At 41.9% G+C, this 19,021-nt stretch overlaps 1 protein-coding gene across 3 annotated transcripts; it reads left to right on the top strand.

Moving 5' to 3' along the window:
- Positions 1 to 778: 778 nt before the first annotated feature.
- Positions 779 to 19,021, top strand: HTATIP2 (HIV-1 Tat interactive protein 2). 3 transcript variants are annotated; one of them, XM_050755478.1, is made up of 6 exons: positions 779 to 837; positions 1,321 to 1,516; positions 3,160 to 3,267; positions 12,232 to 12,369; positions 17,429 to 17,490; positions 18,230 to 19,021. In XM_050755478.1, the coding sequence occupies exons 2-6, from the start codon at positions 1,322 to 1,324 to the stop codon at positions 18,453 to 18,455; spliced, it is 729 nt and encodes a 242-aa protein (XP_050611435.1). In that variant the 5' UTR covers positions 779 to 837; position 1,321; the 3' UTR covers positions 18,456 to 19,021. The 3 variants fall into 3 exon arrangements, with proteins under 3 accessions (XP_050611435.1, XP_050611434.1, XP_050611433.1); XM_050755477.1 differs by having other exon boundaries at positions 786 to 885; XM_050755476.1 differs by having other exon boundaries at positions 801 to 996.

Genomic DNA, 19,021 nt, shown 5'->3' with positions numbered 1-19,021 from the left:
ATGTGTTTCATTGTCTTCTAGATGGGAGATGGGGCCCCAAATGACCGATGTTCCCAGCACAACCTGAACAATCTGAAATTATTCAGATTTCTGCTTGTCATTCTAACCTCTGTTCAGGACTTCCAAGATCCAGGACAGGCCGAGTGTAGATAGCTGTGTTCCAAACCACTGATCTGGTTTAGGAAGCCTGAATCACAGGTGTGGAAGGTCACCCGGGTTCCACCATCTAGAAGACCGAATTAGGCCAGGACCTGGGCAGGGAGACCAGTTATACTGGGGAGATATGATGAGAGCTTGAATTACATGGGAGAAATATTTGTAAGGCAGATGGGATAACAGGACTTGATGAGTCTGTAGTGTGGAAAGGCTAGGAAAAAAAAGGAATCAAAAGAGATAGTCTGATTTCTGACTTGACAGGGCAGAAGGAGGTGTGTGTATGTGTGCGTATGTGTGTGTATGTGTATGTAGGGATGGTGACACACAAGAGAGGCTAGGAATAGGTTTGTTTTATTCCTGTTTGGGGTGGTTGGGTGGGCAGGGTTAAGTTTTTGATACGGTGAATTTGAGATGATAGCCAATATACAATTGACATTCCAGTTTGGGGGCCATTGAAGATCAAGTCTGGCAAGTCTATTAGCTGAGCGCAGCAGGTGAGGGAAATCGCGGGGAGAAGGTCCTTGCAGATTCCTGACTCAGGAAGGGTCGCGGCTCCGCGCACGTGCTCTCAGAGTCACCTTCCCCGCGCCTGTGAAGCTGCAGGGAGTTTGTCCCCAGGTCCCGCCCCTATGGGCGGGGCGAGGCAGCGTCGCCGCGAGGCCACCCGGAAGACCAAGCCGGGTAGGCACTGGCTCCGTCGCCTCCAACGCCCCGGGCCGACAAGGGAAGGTGGGATGCTCTGATGGCCGGGCCTGCGGCGCTGAGCGCGGCGGCGGCTGCTCTGGTGGCCGCCCTGCTCCTGCTGCGTCGTGAGGAGCCGGGGCCGGGGGCTGGCCCCAGGTAACCCCTCCGCGTATGGGACCGAGCTTGGTCCGGTCTCCTGGCCGGGCCAGGGATACCGTGGGGGATGCCCAGTGGTGCCAGCAGCTTGTGGCACCTGGGCTCACCCTCCAGCTCGGGCCCCTTCCGATGGGTCTGCTGGCTCAGGTACGGGGGATGGCCTGGGAGCCGCGCCCCGCACGTGAGTCAGCGCTTTCCCCAGGGCCTGGACTGCGGAGAACAATATCCTCTTCCGGAACAGATAAACAGCCCTTGTTCCTTGGGGTAAAGACGGGCAGTCCCCTGACACCCTAAGATCGGCACCTGTCGATGTTATTTCCTCAGCATGGCCGAAACAGAAGCACTGTCGAAGCTTCGAGAAGACTTCAGGATGCAGAATAAATCCGTCTTTATTTTGGGCGCCAGCGGAGAAACCGGCAGAGCGCTCTTAAAGGAAATCCTGGAGCAGGGCCTATTTTCCAAAGTCACGCTCATTGGCCGGAGGAAGCTCACCTTCAACGAGGAAGCATATAAAAATGTGGTGGGTATTTGAGCTGGGGCTCAAACGGACCCCCAGTGATTCTGCGAGGTGAACATATTTCACGCCTAAAGGCTAAATACTGCCCTGCCAGTAGTGGGGGTAGTGAGAGGCCATCAAACCTTGGCCAAGATTGGTCTGTGAGGGTCCCTTCCAGAAGTCCGACTCCTGGATTGTAGCCCAGGTGTGCCTCCCTCCCGCTCATTGTGTGTTCTTGGGCAAAGCCCTTTCCATCTGCAACTCTATAAAGCTGGATCTGAGTTGTAATGGGGGTGAGGCTGGTGAGACAGATGAGCACTGTTTTCAGGGTCATACAAGCTGGCTTCTAGAGGCAGCCCTGGTGACCTTGAGAATTTTCTCAGCCACTTTGCTGATTTTGTCAACCTGCGCACTTCACACTAATATTGTCAGGGATTCTGAAACTGCTTTGCAGAGTGAGAAAGGTCTATGGCAGTGAAAGGTGGGTTATTCACTTACAAGAATTGGCCCTGCCTGACTTCCCAGACTTGTGTCTGTAAATCGAATATTCCCTTCACTCTAAGTTAAACCTTTTTTTTTTTTTTTTTTTTTTTTTTTGGGACAGAGTCTCACTCTGTCGCCCAGGCTGGAGTGCAGTGGCGCGATCTCGGCTCACCGCAAGCTCAGCCTCCTAGGTTCAAGCGATTCTCCTGCCTCAGCCTCCCAAGTAGCTGGGACTACAGGCACCCACCACCACACCCGGCTAATTTTTTTTTTTTTTTTTTTTTGTATTTTTAGTAGAGACGGGGTTTCACCGTGTTAGCCAGGATGGTCTCGATCTCCTGACCTCGTCATCCGCCCGCCTCGGCCCAAAGTGCTGGGATTACAATGAAACCCTATTTTTCTTTAGTGTCATAGGCAGTGCCAGAAAAATTCTTTTCAGAGTTGACGGTAAGGATGGAAACCAACATTTTATCTGAATTCCTGCATGACAGGAATTTATCATGCTTTCTTTTTAAAGTTATACAGCAAACTTATAAGGTTAGATGGAGGTTCTTAAACTTCTGTGTGCATGAGAATTAAGGTGGGTGCTTGTTAAAAGTGCACATTCTGATTCAGAGCTATTGGTGTGGGATGTAGGAATATGCCTTTTTGTCAAGCACTCCCTGACTAATTATAATGCAGATGGTTCATGGATTGGATTGAAGGAAAGATTATCACCCCCATTTTACAGCTGGGGGGAAAAAAAAAAAAAAAAAGCTGTAGTGTCTGATGAATAACTTGCCCACAATTGCATGCCTAGTGTGTAGCAAGCCCAAGATTTGCAAGTAGGTCTTCTTTAAGATGCCAAACGCCATCTCTTCCCCTCACATCATACCTCAGTGGTCTCCTTGCTGGAAAGCTACACACAGTTCTTTTATTTTTCCAGAGAGAGATGATAATTGAACCTGACTTCAGAAATCTGGATCACCCCTAGTCCTCTTATAGAGACTGTGGACATATGTGTGTGTTGTTGATTTTCAATTGAGGCTGATGGCTTTTTGGTTGGAGAAAAGGAATTTGTAAAATTTGGTATTAAGTGGACAGGCCTATCAGTAATGTTCTGTAACTTAGTCTTTAAATCTAGGGGGATTTTTGGTCTGTTGTTTAAATAACACGAAACTACATACAACTGTGTCCTTGCCTAGAACCAAGAAGTGGTGGACTTTGAAAAGCTGGAGGACTACGCTTCTGCCTTTCAAGGTCATGATGTTGGATTCTGTTGCCTGGGTACCACCAGAGCAAAAGCCGGCGCGGTAAGGAAGGCATATGCTCTTTTCCCTTTTTGCTGGCCAGTGATATCAAGGATTCTTTTCTTGCTCGCTCTTCTTTGTGCCTGTTGCAATGCTTAAATGTGAATAAACCCTTATTGTTTAAGATTCTATATGCTGCACTAACCTTGCTATCCTTTTCATAATACTGATAAGTTCATCTTTCAAAGTAATCCTTGAGTTCAGGCCCCAGTGCTGGAGACATTGTAAATATTTACATGATTTTGCCTATTGTGAATATCGCTATCACTACATCCCCTGACTAAGGGAAACCATGATGTCTGAGTAAAACTAATTGGTTTATGCTGTTAACAATCAGCTTTTTTTCCCATTACCAAATGTTTTAAATTTGAAATGTTCTCTCTCACTTGAGTGATTTGCTCCAACCTATTTTCATGTCAAGCTTTAAACTTCTGGAATAGAACATCAGAACACAGGCACGATTCAACCAGCCTCCAGCGATGATTCAGCCTTCAGCGATGATTCAACCCCAGTGATGATTCAGTCTTTACTGACGCAAAACTCTTTTAACACACATTTTATTTTCTTTTTAATGGTGTTCTAAATTGAGTCAGCTCCTGTCCAGAAGTTATAGTTTACTGCATGGTTAGAAGTCAGAGCTGACTACATGGATTCTGGGCAAATGTTAATGCAGGTACATCTTATTTAATTTATACTTTGACTATAGTTTATGCTTCTGGCAGAATTTACATGCTGGAGCTGAACAAACTTGCACATTCTGCATATGTATCCCAGAACTTAAAGTAAAATTTAAAAATACATATTAATAAATACATAAATAAAATAGAAGTGAAAAAAGTAAATAAATAAATAAAGTCGGTTAGCCCAGGTGCAGTGGTTCATGCCTGTAATCCCAGAAAAAACAAAAACAAAACAAAACAAAAAATATATATATATATATGACTATGACTCTGCCGTGGGAACTCTCCTTAGGTTTATAAACCAGGCGCTTTCACCTGAATCATCAAGGGAGCATATAGTGAAGAACTATTCATTTATACCAACTAAGTAGTTAGATTCAGATGTATTTCTCTGGGCCTCCTTGTGATGCAAAGAGTAATTCTCTGTGTGCTTTCAATCGAGATGTATTTCCATATCTTCTGCAGTTCTGCATATCTATCCTGGAACATGGCTGGGATTTGAGCTCTGTGATGGGAACTATGGATTACAGAGAAGTTTGACTTTCCCAGGAAATGGCACATTATCTCTCCTAGAAAGGGTCATGTTCCTGCTTAACAGTGGGTGCAGTCTTTTCTGTCCCAGGCACAGTCACAAGCGGTGTGCCCTCCAAAAGCATTGAAAAACTTTTGTTCCAGGACACTGCAGGTTTGTCTCAAGTGCCAACCTGGTTTTGGTGGTGAGTCAGCAAAACAAAATGCTGCATTAGGCACAGAAGTGTTGATTTTCATGACATAAGGCAAATTTCATTATAGGGTGTGCCAGGGAAAAGTCTAAACTGATTTCTGTGTTCAGACTGGGTAATGCAATTTTAATCAGAGGAATTGTGTGTCTTTACTATCCAGAATTTTCTGTCTTAATGGGGTTGGTTCTCCACCTCTCAGGCTATTCAATACCTTTTGTTCTCCTTTAAAATCAATTTGGAAAGATAAAAGTAATTAACTAGTAAGCAAGAATAGACTAATGAGCCTAGATTATTCACCTAGCTTAGAAATGAATTAGGACTTAAATGATTTAAGAGGTTAGTGGTGGAAAACAAGCTGGCACTTATACCAGAAAAGTGTTTTGTTTTTGTTTTGGGGGGCTTTAAAAAAAACAATTTGGACTAGTACAATATAAAGTTGGGAGGCTGTGATAACTTTAGCCAATATGAAAGAGGTGACAGTTCGTAAGTGGCTAAGTAATGATAGTGTTTTAAGTGGGGGTTGTAGATTTCCAAGCTCATCCCAGCTGGTGTTCTGGGTCAGCAGCTCTTTTTGTAGAAAAGAGTTTGCTGGGTGGTTTATTGTATAAGTACTACAAAGCTAGTAGCAAACCTAGTGCGCTTCACTAGGGATTTTGTAACTGGAACCCCATATATTGCCTTAGCAATATATGGGTTTCCAGCAGAGAAACTTCAAGAAATTCAGCGTTTCTGTCTCAGTATTGAGATCCTCTGAGTAGGTGGCTTATTTCCCTGTGATGTTCAGTGTATTAGTTTGCTAGGGTTGCCATAACCCAAGTAGCTTAAACAACAGAAATATATTGTCTCACAGTTCTGGAGGCTAGAAGTCTGAGATCCAGGTCTCAGCAGGCTGGTCAGTGCTCTGAGGCTGAGCCCTTGAGTTTCAAGGCTCTCTCCTTGTCTTGTAGCTGGTAGCCTTCTCTTTGTGTCTGTTTACGTGGTGTTTTCCCTGAATACCTGTGTCTATGTCCACATTTCTCCTTTTTATAAGAACACTAGCCATACTGGATTAGGGACCACCCTATTTAGTATGATCTCAACTAATTACATCTGCAACGAACTTATTTCCAAATAAGGTCATATTCTGAGGTACTGGGGGTTAGGAGTTCAACATATGCATTTTGGGGGGATATAATCCAACTCACAAAATTCAGTCTACTCAGGTTTCTATTGACACTGGGTCTAGGAAAAGGTCTATTACCTTTCTTCAGCTGTTTGGAAGACTATTTCCTTTAGCAGTAGCTGGGTAGATGCTAATTTTCCTTTTCATATTAACAGAACATAGTTGTTCAATCAATGTACTGGCTCCCTGACTTGGCCCTGATCCAGATCTACTGGATTAGAATCTCTGAATTTGGAAGCTTGGAATCTGTCTTTTTAGCAGGCTCCTTGGGAGATCCTGATGCAGTCAACCCTGTCCTTCTTGTTGAACCTGCTTTCAAGAAGCAGTGGGGTGTATTAATTCTCCTCACTTGCTGGTTTTCTGGGTACTGTGGTCCTAGACAACCTTCATCTTGCTTTACTGAGTAACTTGTTTGCTAGTGAAGATTGAAATAGTCTTTGAAAACCAGATCTGTATTATCCTGGAGTGAAGCATAAAAACTTACAGATGCCAGTGAGAATAGTTCATTTCCCCTTATTTGTATCAAAAGAAGGATTTGATTAGTGAATTCAAGGTGGTTCGATGCGGTTTCACCTTTTCATTTGTCTCTTCACCTGGTAGTAGTAGGCTCCAGAAGTCCAAGTTCCTGTTTTCTGTTGAGTGGATGATGTCATTAATGTGATTAATGTGGTTACTGGGACATTTATTAGGCATCTCATGGCCCATCTCATTAGAATCTCATGGCTTCTGATTCGAATGATCTGCTCTTCTAATTCAGAGGTTTGCACTACAGTCTGTGGGCCAAATACAGCCTGCCACCTGTTTTTGTACAGCCTGTAAGCTAAGAATGTCTTTATATTTTTAAATGGTTAAAAAATTCAAAAGAATAATGTCATACCATGTGAAAATATAAAAACTTCAAATTTTAGCCTTTATACATAAAGTAGTGTTGGGACACAGCCATGCTCATTACTTTATGTATTCTCCGTGGCTGCTTTTGTGCTATTAATATAATGGCAGAGCTATATAGTTGCAACAGAGGCCTGCAAAGCTAAAAATAGTTACTGTCTGATCCCTTACAGGAAAAGTTTGCCCACCCTTGTTCTAATCTCTGTTGTTTTATTTGATGTCTAGGAGGGGGCTTGTGAAGTGGCGAGGTCCTAGCTGGTTCAAGGGACCTAGATCATAGGCCCTGTTTGAATGCCAAGTAGCTATGGAGTCTGGAGTTTGCTGGTTAGCTTTTGGAGGCCACTGCCTCCTTGTCTGTCAGAGGGAGGTGACCAGTGAACCCACTTTCCTACTACAAAATTCTTAAACATTTTTCCTTTTTTTCTGAGACAGAGTCTCATTCCATCACCCAGGCTGGAGTGCAGTTGTATGATTTCAGCTCACTGCAGCAGTGCGATTTTGGTCACTGCAGCCTCGACCTACCCAGCTCAAGCAATCCTCCCACCTCAGCCTCCAAAGCAGCTGGGACCATAGGCATGCGCCACCATGACTGGCTAATTTTTGTATTTTTTTTTTTTTTTTCTGTAGAGACAGGGTTTTGCCATGCTTCCCACCCAGGGTGGTCTTGAACTCCTGGGTTCAAGTGATCTGCTTGTCTCGGCCTCCCAAGGTGCTGGGATTACCATGAGCCACTGCATCCGGCCTGCAAAATTCTTTGACTCTATGAAACACAGAAGAAAGAATGCCCCAATTGGAAAACTTTTTCAAGAACATATAGATTGACCCAGGAATCCTCACTATCTGCTTGATTTTATTTATCCAGAGGTCCTTCTCTAACCAAGATCTTTCTCCTACCATTGAACATCAAATATAGAGACGCCAGGACACAAACAAAAGGTGCCTCAGATTATACCATTTAGTGTTTGTCAGCATCTTTGTTTTCTGATCTAATTTACAGGGTTGGATTGAAAAGGGAGTGAAGGAGAAAGAACCTGAAGCAGAAATATGGCTGAGTGGGACCTTTACAGAATGATAGACCCACCCTTCTCAGAAAAAGATCCCCATGATTTACTTTTTTAGTAAATGAATTAATTTTTTAGAGACAGGGTCTCACTGTGTTGCCAAGGCTAGACTCAAATTCCTGGGATCAAGCGATCTTCCTGCCTCAGCCTGGTGAGTTGCTGGGACCACAGACCATCGTGCCTGGCCCCATGACCTTCTTGAGTCGTTTAAGTGTGCTCACTTGTCCTGTCAGTCAGCACTGAAATACTATACCTTGTTAGGATGAGTTGTTCTGAAGCCAGAGTGTTGTTTTTAGTTTTTAGGCACTGGTAAAGAAGAAATACTTAGTAGCTTTGGATTTTAGTAAGACTTAAGAGTCGTTGGAGAATTTGTTGCCTTTGATGTTGTGGAGCGTATGAGGATATCTCTACTGAGTGTGTATACTGTGTTTATTCTTTTTGAGAGGGTGCTGGGAAAGGACTTTATAGTGGCAACTTATTTAATTAATTCCTTTTTCTAGAAGGGACTCGGATTCCTAGCTTAGAGCAGGACACACTGGCTATGGAATCATAAAGACAGAATGACATATGGACTTAATACTCTCAGAAGAGACATCTGTCCACATGGTTAGGGAAACTAAGTACAATTTTTCTAAAAATTGTGTTTCTGAGATATGAAGTAGCTTGTTTTAGTTATTTTTTCTGTTGTTTTTTAAATCAAGCTATTGGAAAACAACAAAGGGCATGAATAAGATTTTTAGAGATCGCTTCTTTCATCTGTAAATAGAATCTTCCTCACTCCAGAGAAAACTGGTGTGTGATACCTCCTAGTCAGTCATCAGGACCCACGCTTCAGTTTGATTTTTAAGTCTTTGAAAGCTGTTGACCCTTTTGCTTTTGAGTTTCATTCACCAGCTAAAAGGCCACGCCATCAGGGTGACGGAAGTGAAATTCAAAATTTAGTGTGCTTGGAAAAACGCGTATTTATAATCAGCTTGAAGGCTCAGAGGATTTGTGAAATCGTTTTGGATTAACAGCCATTGATTGCTAATAAAACAATATTTAGCTTTGTCCAGAGAACAGCAATGGAGAAAGGTATGGGCATCTTGTCAACAGGCCCCATTGAGCGGGGATGATGGGCTAAGTGTGGGGGTCTCTGCAGCAGCGTGGGTGCTCGTCCTTCAAGGAGCGGTTGTCCGTTGTTAGCGAGGCGGGTGAAAGGAAGGACGCCAGAGTCTGATGGCTGGGGTAGTATTGATGTGCCTTAGCTGACTAATCAGATTGAAAAAGTCCCATGGTATTTATGTCACTTTAATTTTCATCAAACAATTGGAGACGACAGCACTCTATTAAGGAGAGGTTGATCCAGAACTAAAGCCAAATAAATTAGGGTCTCAGTTTAATCAAATTATCCTTTTACTGGCTCTGGATTAAGTGAGAGAGACAGCGTCGGTCGGGAGACTTGTGATTGGCTGAATCTTTCTCTTATTTTTAAAGAGACGGATGAAAGAAAAAGTATTTTAACAGACGACTATAATAATCCCTCCAATCAATCTTGCTAAAACAACAACAACAACAAAAAAAACTGAATTTATTTCACTAGTCAACTGTGTCATTATGTTGTGAATAACTAACCTGTCATTAAAATCAGAGTTCTGGTGAACTGGCATGAGGGGAAGAAACAGATGTGGAAGAAAAATTTAGTGTTTTAGCATTTTTCTATGTAGTTTTGGGCTGTTTCTCTTGGCACACTTTCAGCACATCTAAAGTCTCAATTTGGAGATGGCTCTGAGGGTAATCACCTCTCTTAGGATGTGCTGAGTATTAAAATTGGTTTGCTTTACACTGATTTTAAAAGCAACAGCATGAATTTGAGTCTGTATATAGACAGCTTGGCAAGTCTGTTGTTTAGGAGTGAATGTCAAAGTATACAACAAAAAGTATACAAAAGGAGATGGTGATGACTCGTGAGTAAAGAGGTAAGTTTACTTACCCATAAACTAGTTTACCCATAAACTAAGGTAGAAAAAGTAAGGCAGAAAAATAACACTGTCCTCCAGGTGGTGGATATAGTTAAAAATGTACTTGTGAGTGATGGGAAAGGAGGATGAGGAAGGCTTTTATAGTAATGGTAATGTTCTGTTTCTTGATCTGGGAACTGGTGGCAGAGCATGTTCAGTTAATGAAAATTTGTTGAGCTCTATACTTATGTTTACTTTTATGATACACTTCCATGCAAAGTTAAAAAATCTGCATGGGCCTATTGTTTTAAAATTGAAGTCTATATTAGTTTCTTATTGCTGCTTTAGTAAATTCCTCAAATTTAGCAGCCTAAGACAATACAAATTTATCATCTTAGAAGTCTGACATGGGTTTCCCTGAGATAAAATCAAGGTATTGACAGAGCTGCATTCCTTTCTGGGAGGCTGTAGGAGAGAAACCATTTCCATACCTTTTTCAGCTTCTAGAGGCTGCCCCCCATTCCTTGGCCTGTGGTCCCCTACCCATCCTCAAGGCCAGCAACGTGGTAGCCAAGCCCTTCTTACGTTGCATCACTCCAACGTTCTCTTCTGCCTCGCTCTTTTACTTTTAAGGGCCCTTGTGATTACATTGGGCCCACGTGGATAATTCAGACTAATCTCTCTGTTTCAAGGTCAGCTGATTAGTACCCTAATTCTAAACACTGAATTTCTAAAACACTGAATTTCTCTTCCACATCTATTTCTACCCCTCATGCCAGTTCACTAGAACTCTGATTTTAATAATGGGTTCATTACAACAAAATTACACAGTTGACTAGTGAAATAAATTCAGTTTTTTTGTTGTTGTTGTTGTTGTTGTTTTAGCAAGATTCATCTTGCTTCTGCCTAAATACCATTTGCGATGGAATTCCCCCTTGTCATGTAACCTTACGTATTCACAAAGATTAGGACGTGGGCATCTCTGAGGGACCATTATTCTGCCTACCATAATTACGGATTAGTCATTTTCATCAGCAAGAGAGTAGGTGATGAAAAGGAACATGGGTACAGTGAAAAGAGCACTGCTCAGAGTCCGGAATCTGCAGTCTGCTCTCAGCTCTCCCACTTCCCAGCTAGCAGTTCACCCGCCCACTGGACCTTGGTTCCCCTCTACATCATGAAGGGACTGGATGTGATATTTCCTAAGGTACCTTTTAACATTCTATGAAAGATACACATCGCCCTACCAAATACAACATTTAGAATCAGTAACTACTGCGGAGCAAATTTTTAATTAAAAAAGAAATCAGGCCGGGCGTGGTGGCTCACGCCTATAATCCCAGCACCTTGGAAGGCCGAGGCAGGCGGATCATCTGAGGTCAGGAGTTCAAGACCAGCCTGTCTAACGCAATGAAACCCTATTTCTACTAAAATACAAAAATTAGCCAGACACACTGGCGTGTGTCTATAATCCCAGCTACTTGGGAAGCTGAAGCAGGAGAATTGCTTGAACTCAGGAGGCAGAGGTTGTGGTGAGTGGAGCTCACGCCACTGCCCTCCAGCCTGGGCGACAGAGCAAGACTCTGTCTCAATCAATCAATCAATCACTGGGGCAGTAGTCCAGTCTTCAGATTTGGAATTTCTACTACTCTAAGACCTCATTCTGTAATTGTGACTACCTGTGAAGTTCAGCTTCAACAGACTTTAGACTTCTCTTTAGCTGTCTTGGGTTTGAAGATGCCAGAATTTATAGTGGTCTCAAGAGACTGTGACTCCATGGAATTCCCTTTTCTGGGTAAAGGTGCATGTTTTTCAGTTAGGCCCTGGAAGTGAGTCTATATTTTGTTATTTGTATCATTCTCTTCCCTTCCCCTTTTATTGCCACTTAGTTCTGTTTTTTTCTGACCGGATTTACCTTTTCTCTGCTTTCATTGGACTGAATCTAGCTAGATTGGGTGTCTCCAAACATTTTTGATCAGAGACCCATTAATAAAAAAATTTGAGGATGCATACCTTACTAATATGTGAGGTACATTGTAAAGCATACATGAAAATTGGGAATTAAATAGACTTTGTTCTCTTATTGCCTGGGGAGTGTCCTCACCCATAGTCGGAGACCCTACCACATTAGATTGACACAGAAAACAGACAGGAGTGTAAAGTTGTAAAGTTATTAAGACAAAAAAAAAAATGTCTGGCTTAAAAGTAGTTTCTCAGCCTGACCTTATTGTTTCCTTTGTTCTTTGCAGATTTGTTTGGTGTCTATGTTTCAGTGTCATTGTCCTTGTTTCCTTATTGCAGTCCAGCCTTGCTGCTAAAGCTGGTATGTCTATCGGGAGGACCAGACCTGGAGCCTTTCCCAGGGTCTAAGCCTGACTTTCATGTATTGCTTGGACACATTTTATTTAGATCTCTATCCCTCCAGGCCTCCCAGCCTGCTACCCAAGCCAAGTAATAATCTTGAAGATGAACTTGCTGCTTTTTGGAAATAACTCATATTCTTTTCCCCTTTAGGAGGGATTTGTTCGTGTTGACCGAGATTATGTGCTGAAGTCTGCAGAGCTGGCAAAAGCTGGAGGGTGCAAACATTTCAACTTGGTATCCTCTAAAGGAGCTGATAAATCAAGCAATTTTTTATATCTACAAGTTAAGGTTTGTGCAAGTTTCTGTCTTTCATACACTTTGGAGAAGCCTACCTATTTGGCAGTACTAAAGAATATAAAATATTATATAATACAAAAAACATCAATACATCATATTATGCATTTGTATGGCTATGGGACTGCAGGAATATATTTAGTAAACAGGAATGATTTGAAAAATAATTTCCAATGTCTTCCTCTCTATTAATTATCCAGCAATAAATGGAATGAGATATGGTGTCTCCAGCCTTGACTGTCAGCATGGCAACTTAGCATTGGAAGAGACTTGGAGGCAGTGATTCTTAAACTTTTCTGTCAGTTTCTCCAATGATTGAGAGGAAAGAAGAGCTTTTATTTGTCTAGAGATTTGGAGACATCTATCCTGAAGCAGTATTCTAGTTACAAGACTGGAGTGCAGTGGCATGATCTTGGCTCACTGCAGCCTCTTTCCCCCCAAGTAGCTGGGACTACAGGCATGAGCCACCTGCTTGGCTAATTTTTGTATTTTTGGTAGAGATGGGGTTTCGCCATGTTGCCCAGGCTGGCCTTAAACTCCTGAGTTCAAGCAATCTGCCCATCTCAGCCTCCCAAAGTGCTGGGATTACAGGCGGGAGCCACTGCGTCTGGCCTCAACTTTCTTAAAAGTCTTACGTTTTCTCTTTTAAAAATTTATGCACATTTTGCTATTCTTAGTGCTATACATATCCCTGTTTATTTTAATTTAAAAGATTTCTATTAACCTACCTTTGAGTTAAATTGATGCTGCTGGAAGATAGGCATGGCTTTGTCTTTGTGTGCCTCCAGTGCACCTCAGGTGCCCACAGTTTAAGCGGCAGAGCCACAGAGGTCATTCAGTCATAGACTTTTCCTATGTGAAGTCCCTTTACAGAAGTTCATCTCGCTTCTGCTTAAATATCTCCAGCACTACAGAGATTACTATCTTATTAGCCAACTTTTTCTATTTTGGGTCAGATCTACTTGCCCAAAAGTCTTTACCTTGAAGTGAAATTTATTGCTATGTAAATGCTAATTGTTATCAGTTCTGCCTTTTAAAATAACCAAAACAAGTCCAGTCTTTCTTTTGCATTGTAGTTTTTAAGACGTTTGGAGATTATGGCCTCCTTAATCGTATGTTTCCCAGGCATCACACCTTTAAGTCCTTGCACCATTCTTTATAGGTTCCTGTGTCTAGCTCCTTCATGACTGCATCACTTTGCTGAGGGTGAACTTTGCAGTGATATTATACTGGAACTACAGTGGGAGTACTATTCACGCTCTGGACACTATGTGTTTTTAAAAATAAGATATAAGATTGTTACTATTTTACCAAACATCCTTATTATGTTGTTGGCCCATGATCAGCCTGTAATAATAAAAATTTCCAAATTTTTTTCACATGGCTAATAGCTGAGCCATATCTCACCTATCCTAAAATAGTATTTTGAACCAGATGAAGATCAGTGAGCCACCAATGAAATTACATGAAGAATGGAAAAGTTTCCACTTAATTGTCAGAGTTTAGAACAATTCTTAAAAGGAAAAAAGTCTGGTTTTCTTTTTTTTAGAATCAGTCTTGCTCTGTCACCCAGGTTGAAGTTCAGTGGCATGGTCACAGATCACTACAACCTCAAATTCCTGGGTTCAAGCGATCTCCAGTCTAAACCTCCCGAGTAGCTGGGACTACAGGCATGAGGCACCAGGCCCAACTTGTTTTTCAAAATACTGACACATGTGGGTTCTGAGAAAGGTTACCAAATAGGATTTTTGCTCTCATTAGCAAGATCAACATTTATACCTTTTAGAAAAGAAAATATACGTAAGATATTTCCTCGTTGTTAAAGATAAAGGCATTACTACTGACTCATTGGGTTATAATAATGATTCAACCAGATTTTTTAAAAAATAGCTAACATTAAATGATCCAGGCAGTGTTCTGAGGGCTTTTATGTGCATTTGTGTGGAAACAGGTACTGTGATATTAAGACCACCAGCTGTTGACTGGGCACGGTGGCTCACGCCTGTAATTCCAACACTTTGGGAGGCCGAAATGGGAAGATCACTTGAGGCTGAGAGTTTGAAACCAGTCTGGGAAACATGGCAAAACCCTGTCTGTACTAAAAATACAAAAATTAACGGGCACAGTGGCGTACGCCTTTAATCCCAGCTACTCGGGAGGCTGAGGCAGGAGAATTGCGTGAACCCAGGAGGCAGAAGCTGCAGTGAACCGAGATCACATCACTGCACTCCAGCATGGGGACAGAGTGAGACTCTGTCTCAAAAACAAAACAAAACAAAAATAACAACAAAAAGAACACCAGCTGTTAAGCGGCAAAGCTAGAGTTTGAACTGAGGCTGTATGATTCCAAGGCCTATGCCGCTAGCCATTATGTAATGAATAGCCTTTGTCACTAATACATGCAAAAGGGACCCAGCAGAGATTGGACCATGACAGAGCCTCAGCAAATATTAAGGCCAATACAACAGAAAGATTGGCCTGTATTACCTGCAGTCTGGGATTATGAATTAGATTAATAAAGGGCAGAAATGACAACCAAATGATCCGGCCCAGAATGACGCTGAACAATATGTAATTGCTTTTACAATTTGGAAAGATTATCTTTCCGAAATAATCCTTCAACTACTGTGTATAACATTCCTAGTATTTATTGCTTATTTTCTCAGTCTCCATGTGTGTATGAACTTCCCGCTCCCACCCAATTTTAGAAACTCCTTTATTCTTTAGGAACATTTATTCTACTCAATGACGTTTCCATTGCATTCATTCATGGTGGGCCAGCTCTGGGGGCCTGGATCAATCATGTGCTTTATGGGCACTCTGCTGGTGCTGTGGGGAGACATGTCAGGATGTGGAGCCCAGAGTACTGGATGGGTTTCATGTCCTCTGTTCTCAGGGTTGATAAGCTTTGGTTTCCTCATCTGTTCAGGGTGAAGGTACACTTTCCAGACATGTGACATTTTATTATTGGGTATCATCCTTGACCTCAAGGAGTTTGTAATCTGCTTATACTGGGAGATTCCCAAAGACACCACCAAGTTTGGTAATTCACTAGAAAGTTTCATAGGACTCAGGATATAGTCATACACGCAGCTAAAACTTATCGCATTGAAAGGATATAGAGCAAAATCTGCAAAGGGAAAAGGTGTGTAGGGTGAAGTCTGGAGGAAAGGAGGTACGAGCTTCCAAGAGGCCTCCCCATACAGCTTGCACAGGATGTGCTTAATTTCTCCAGCGATGAATGTTTTCTGCCAGAGAAACTCATCTGAACCTAGGAATGCAGGGTTTTTATGGGAGCCAGTTACATAGGCACATTGGCCTAGCAAAATTGCAGCCCTCCAGAAGAAAGGCAAGTTTTCAGCATAAACCACATTGTTTGTACAGACAGTTTAGGCATAGTACATCACCCTTATCAGATAGGGAATGGTGGAAACACACCCAAAATCCAAGTTTGCAAGCACAAGCCAGGGGCCAACCTTGCAACAGGCCTTTCTAAGGATAGCAGTCTCAGCCTGCTATGGTATCTCTTTTAGGCACATTGCTAATAGAGACAAAACAAATCTTTTAAAAAGCTAAGAAATGTGTGTCCACATAAAAACTTGTGTATGAGTATGACTGTTCATAGCAGCATTATTTACAATGGCCAAAGAATGGGAACAACCTAGATGGCCATCGACTGATGAATAGATGAATAAAATGAGATATATTCATGCAATAGAATATTATTCAGCTATAAAAAGAAATGATACACATTACAACATGGGTGAACCTTGAAAATATTATGCTAAGTGTGAGGAAACAGTCACAAAAGGCCATAACTTACATGATTCCATTTATATGAAATGCCCAGAATAGGCAAATCCATGGAGATAGAAGGTAGACTAGTGGTTGACTAGGTCCCCAGAGAATAGGGTATGGGGAGTGACTGCTAATGATATGGGATTTCTTTTCAGGGTGATGAAATATTTTAAAACTTAGATTGTGATGAAGGTTGCACAGTTCTGTGTATATACTAAAAACCACCTATTAAAAAAAAAGAATGGCCAAGCGCGGTGGCTTACGCCTGTAATTCCAGCACTTTGGGAGGCTTAGGCGGGTGGATCACTTGAGGTCTGGAGTTCGAGACCAGCCTGGCCAACATGGTGAAACCCCATCACTACTAAAAATACAAAAATTAGCCAGGCATAATGGTGGATGCCTGTAATCCCAGCTACTCAGGAGGCTGAGGCAGGAGAATCGCTTGAACGCGGGAGGTGGAGGTTGCAGTGAGACGAGATCACACCCTTGCACTCCAGCCTGGGCAACATGGTGAGACTCCATCACAAAATAAATACATTAATTAATTAATTAATTAATTTAAAAATTAAAAAAAAGAAAAAGATATTTAAAAATAGCTACTTAAACGTCTGCGATGAGACAGGTTAAGTGCCAGTTAGGTGGTACACATAGGCCAAGAAGGAGGCATGCATGACTGTGTGGTAGTTCACAGGCCTTTGGAAGTGCCTGTGGGCTGAGCTCCTCAGGCACTTTGTTTCCAGAGATGCCTGCCATGAAAATGCATGCTTTATTTAACAAATTAGGTTTAAAGCATCATCTAGATATAATCTGTCTTGAAATTTTGTGGGGTTTAAGAAGTGAGTAATATAGTGGGTCTATGGTTTTCTGACCCACTGGAACTACCTATAAACCAAAAAAAGGTTAGTGTCTGCCAGCATGCAACATGAATTCTGGACTAAAGAGAGGATATTCTTTTATGGTTGTACTAACATATTACTTACCCTTTCTGAATCTTTTAATATTAATAAAGTGAGAGGATTGACTATACAGCCATTCACTCATTTAGTGGATCTTTTAAATGCAAGACTACATATCAGGATTAAATGATCTCTTCCTTAATTTCCCAGACTCCTTGGAACCTAAAATTCTAGATAAGGATATTTTGAGTATTGAGACCTGCAAAAGCAGATTACCTTCAAAACCACAAATTAGTCTTAAACTTCACACAGGTGAGCTGGTCTTGATTAAATATTAAAAATGTGGTTTTTCTTAATAGGGAGAAGTGGAAGCCAAGATTGAAGAATTAAAATTTGATCGTTACTCTGTATTTAGGCCTGGGTAAGTATAGTATTTATACTGAATGAGAGTATGGCACTGTAGGTTAATCCCTAGATGCTAATTTTTCATTTGGAAAGGCTGACAACTGAAATATCTAAGATATGAAAGACATTGGCTAGAGGTGTATTGCTTCTCTGAAGGACACACCTTTTTGCTTAGAAAGAAAGGGTAGATGTTGGGGCCTGCTCCAGAATAGTCCAGAACTTCCTAGACAGCATTTGCTGCCTTCTTAAATCCTCTTCATGCACCAAATAAAACATTAAATCTACTCTATTAGTCTGCTCGGGTTGCTATAACAGGATACCACACAGGTTGGGTGGCTTAAACAACAGAAATGTATTTTCACACAGTCTGAAGATTGGAAGTCCAAGATCAAGGTGCCGTCAGGGTTGGTGTCTGGTGAGGCCTCTTTTCCTGGCTGGCAGACAGCCCACCTTCTGGCAGTGTCCTCACATGGCCTTTCTTCTTTATGTATGCAGAGAGAGAGACCTCTGATGTCTCTTCCTCTTATGAGGACCCCAGTCCCATCACACTAGTCCTGTTCCATCCTTAAGACCTCATTTAACCTTAATTACTTCCCTTAGTGCCTTATCTTCAAATAGAGACACATTGGGGGTTAGGGCTTCAACATTAGAATTTTGAGGGGATATAGTTTGGTCCATAATGCCCACTGTGGTCTCAGTGCAATTTACCACCTCTTCCTCTGCTTTTCTTTCTTTTTTTTTTATTTTTATTTTAGAGTTCTGTTATGTGATAGGCAAGAGTCTCGCCCAGGTGAATGGTTGGTTAGAAAGTTCTTTGGCTCCTTACCAGAATCTTGGGCTAGTGGGCAATCTGTGCCCTTGGTGACTGTGGTTAGAGCAATGCTGAACAATGTGGTGAGACCAAGCGACAAGCAGATGGAACTGCTGGAGAACAAGGCCATCCATGACCTGGGGAAAGCACATGGCTCTCTCAAGCCATGACCACACAGGAGAAATGGTTTTTATTGTCAGTCTTAACACCCATCACCAAATCAGTAATTTCAGGGTCTAAAAAAAGTCCGCATATTTTAGCTTTGTTGTTTTACTATCCTCAGGCATCCATTCCAATCAAGAAATGATGGTGCTCTGAATCAGTGGTTCAGAGCCTGGTTATACATATAGATCCTCAGCGAGCTTTGGAAAAATAAAGATGTTAGCCGTATCTCAAACTTGAATCAAAATTTCTGGGGTGTGGGCAGAATAATCTGTAATTTTCTTTGTTTATACTGCCCCTGATGCCACTGGTTCTGATGCCACTGGTTGGGGGGCCTGCTTTGAAATGCTTGTCTGCAGAGTCACAGCAGCCGGGAAAACCTTGTGACCATGCAAATGAGCTCTGCTCTAAAGTTGTTGACATTCACGTCTCTGAGTTACAAAAGTGCTAATTCACTACATGTAATTGTGTAAGTAAACATTGTGCCTTTACTACTTATGTAATAGAAATTATATACCTAAGCTTATATAATACATGGGGAGGATTAAATAAAGGAATAAAGATAAATTGACAA

Source organism: Macaca thibetana, chromosome 14, assembly GCF_024542745.1.
Source record: "Macaca thibetana thibetana isolate TM-01 chromosome 14, ASM2454274v1, whole genome shotgun sequence".
Taxonomy (NCBI): Eukaryota; Metazoa; Chordata; class Mammalia; order Primates; family Cercopithecidae; genus Macaca; species Macaca thibetana.
This window is presented reverse-complemented; position numbering and strand designations above follow the sequence as displayed.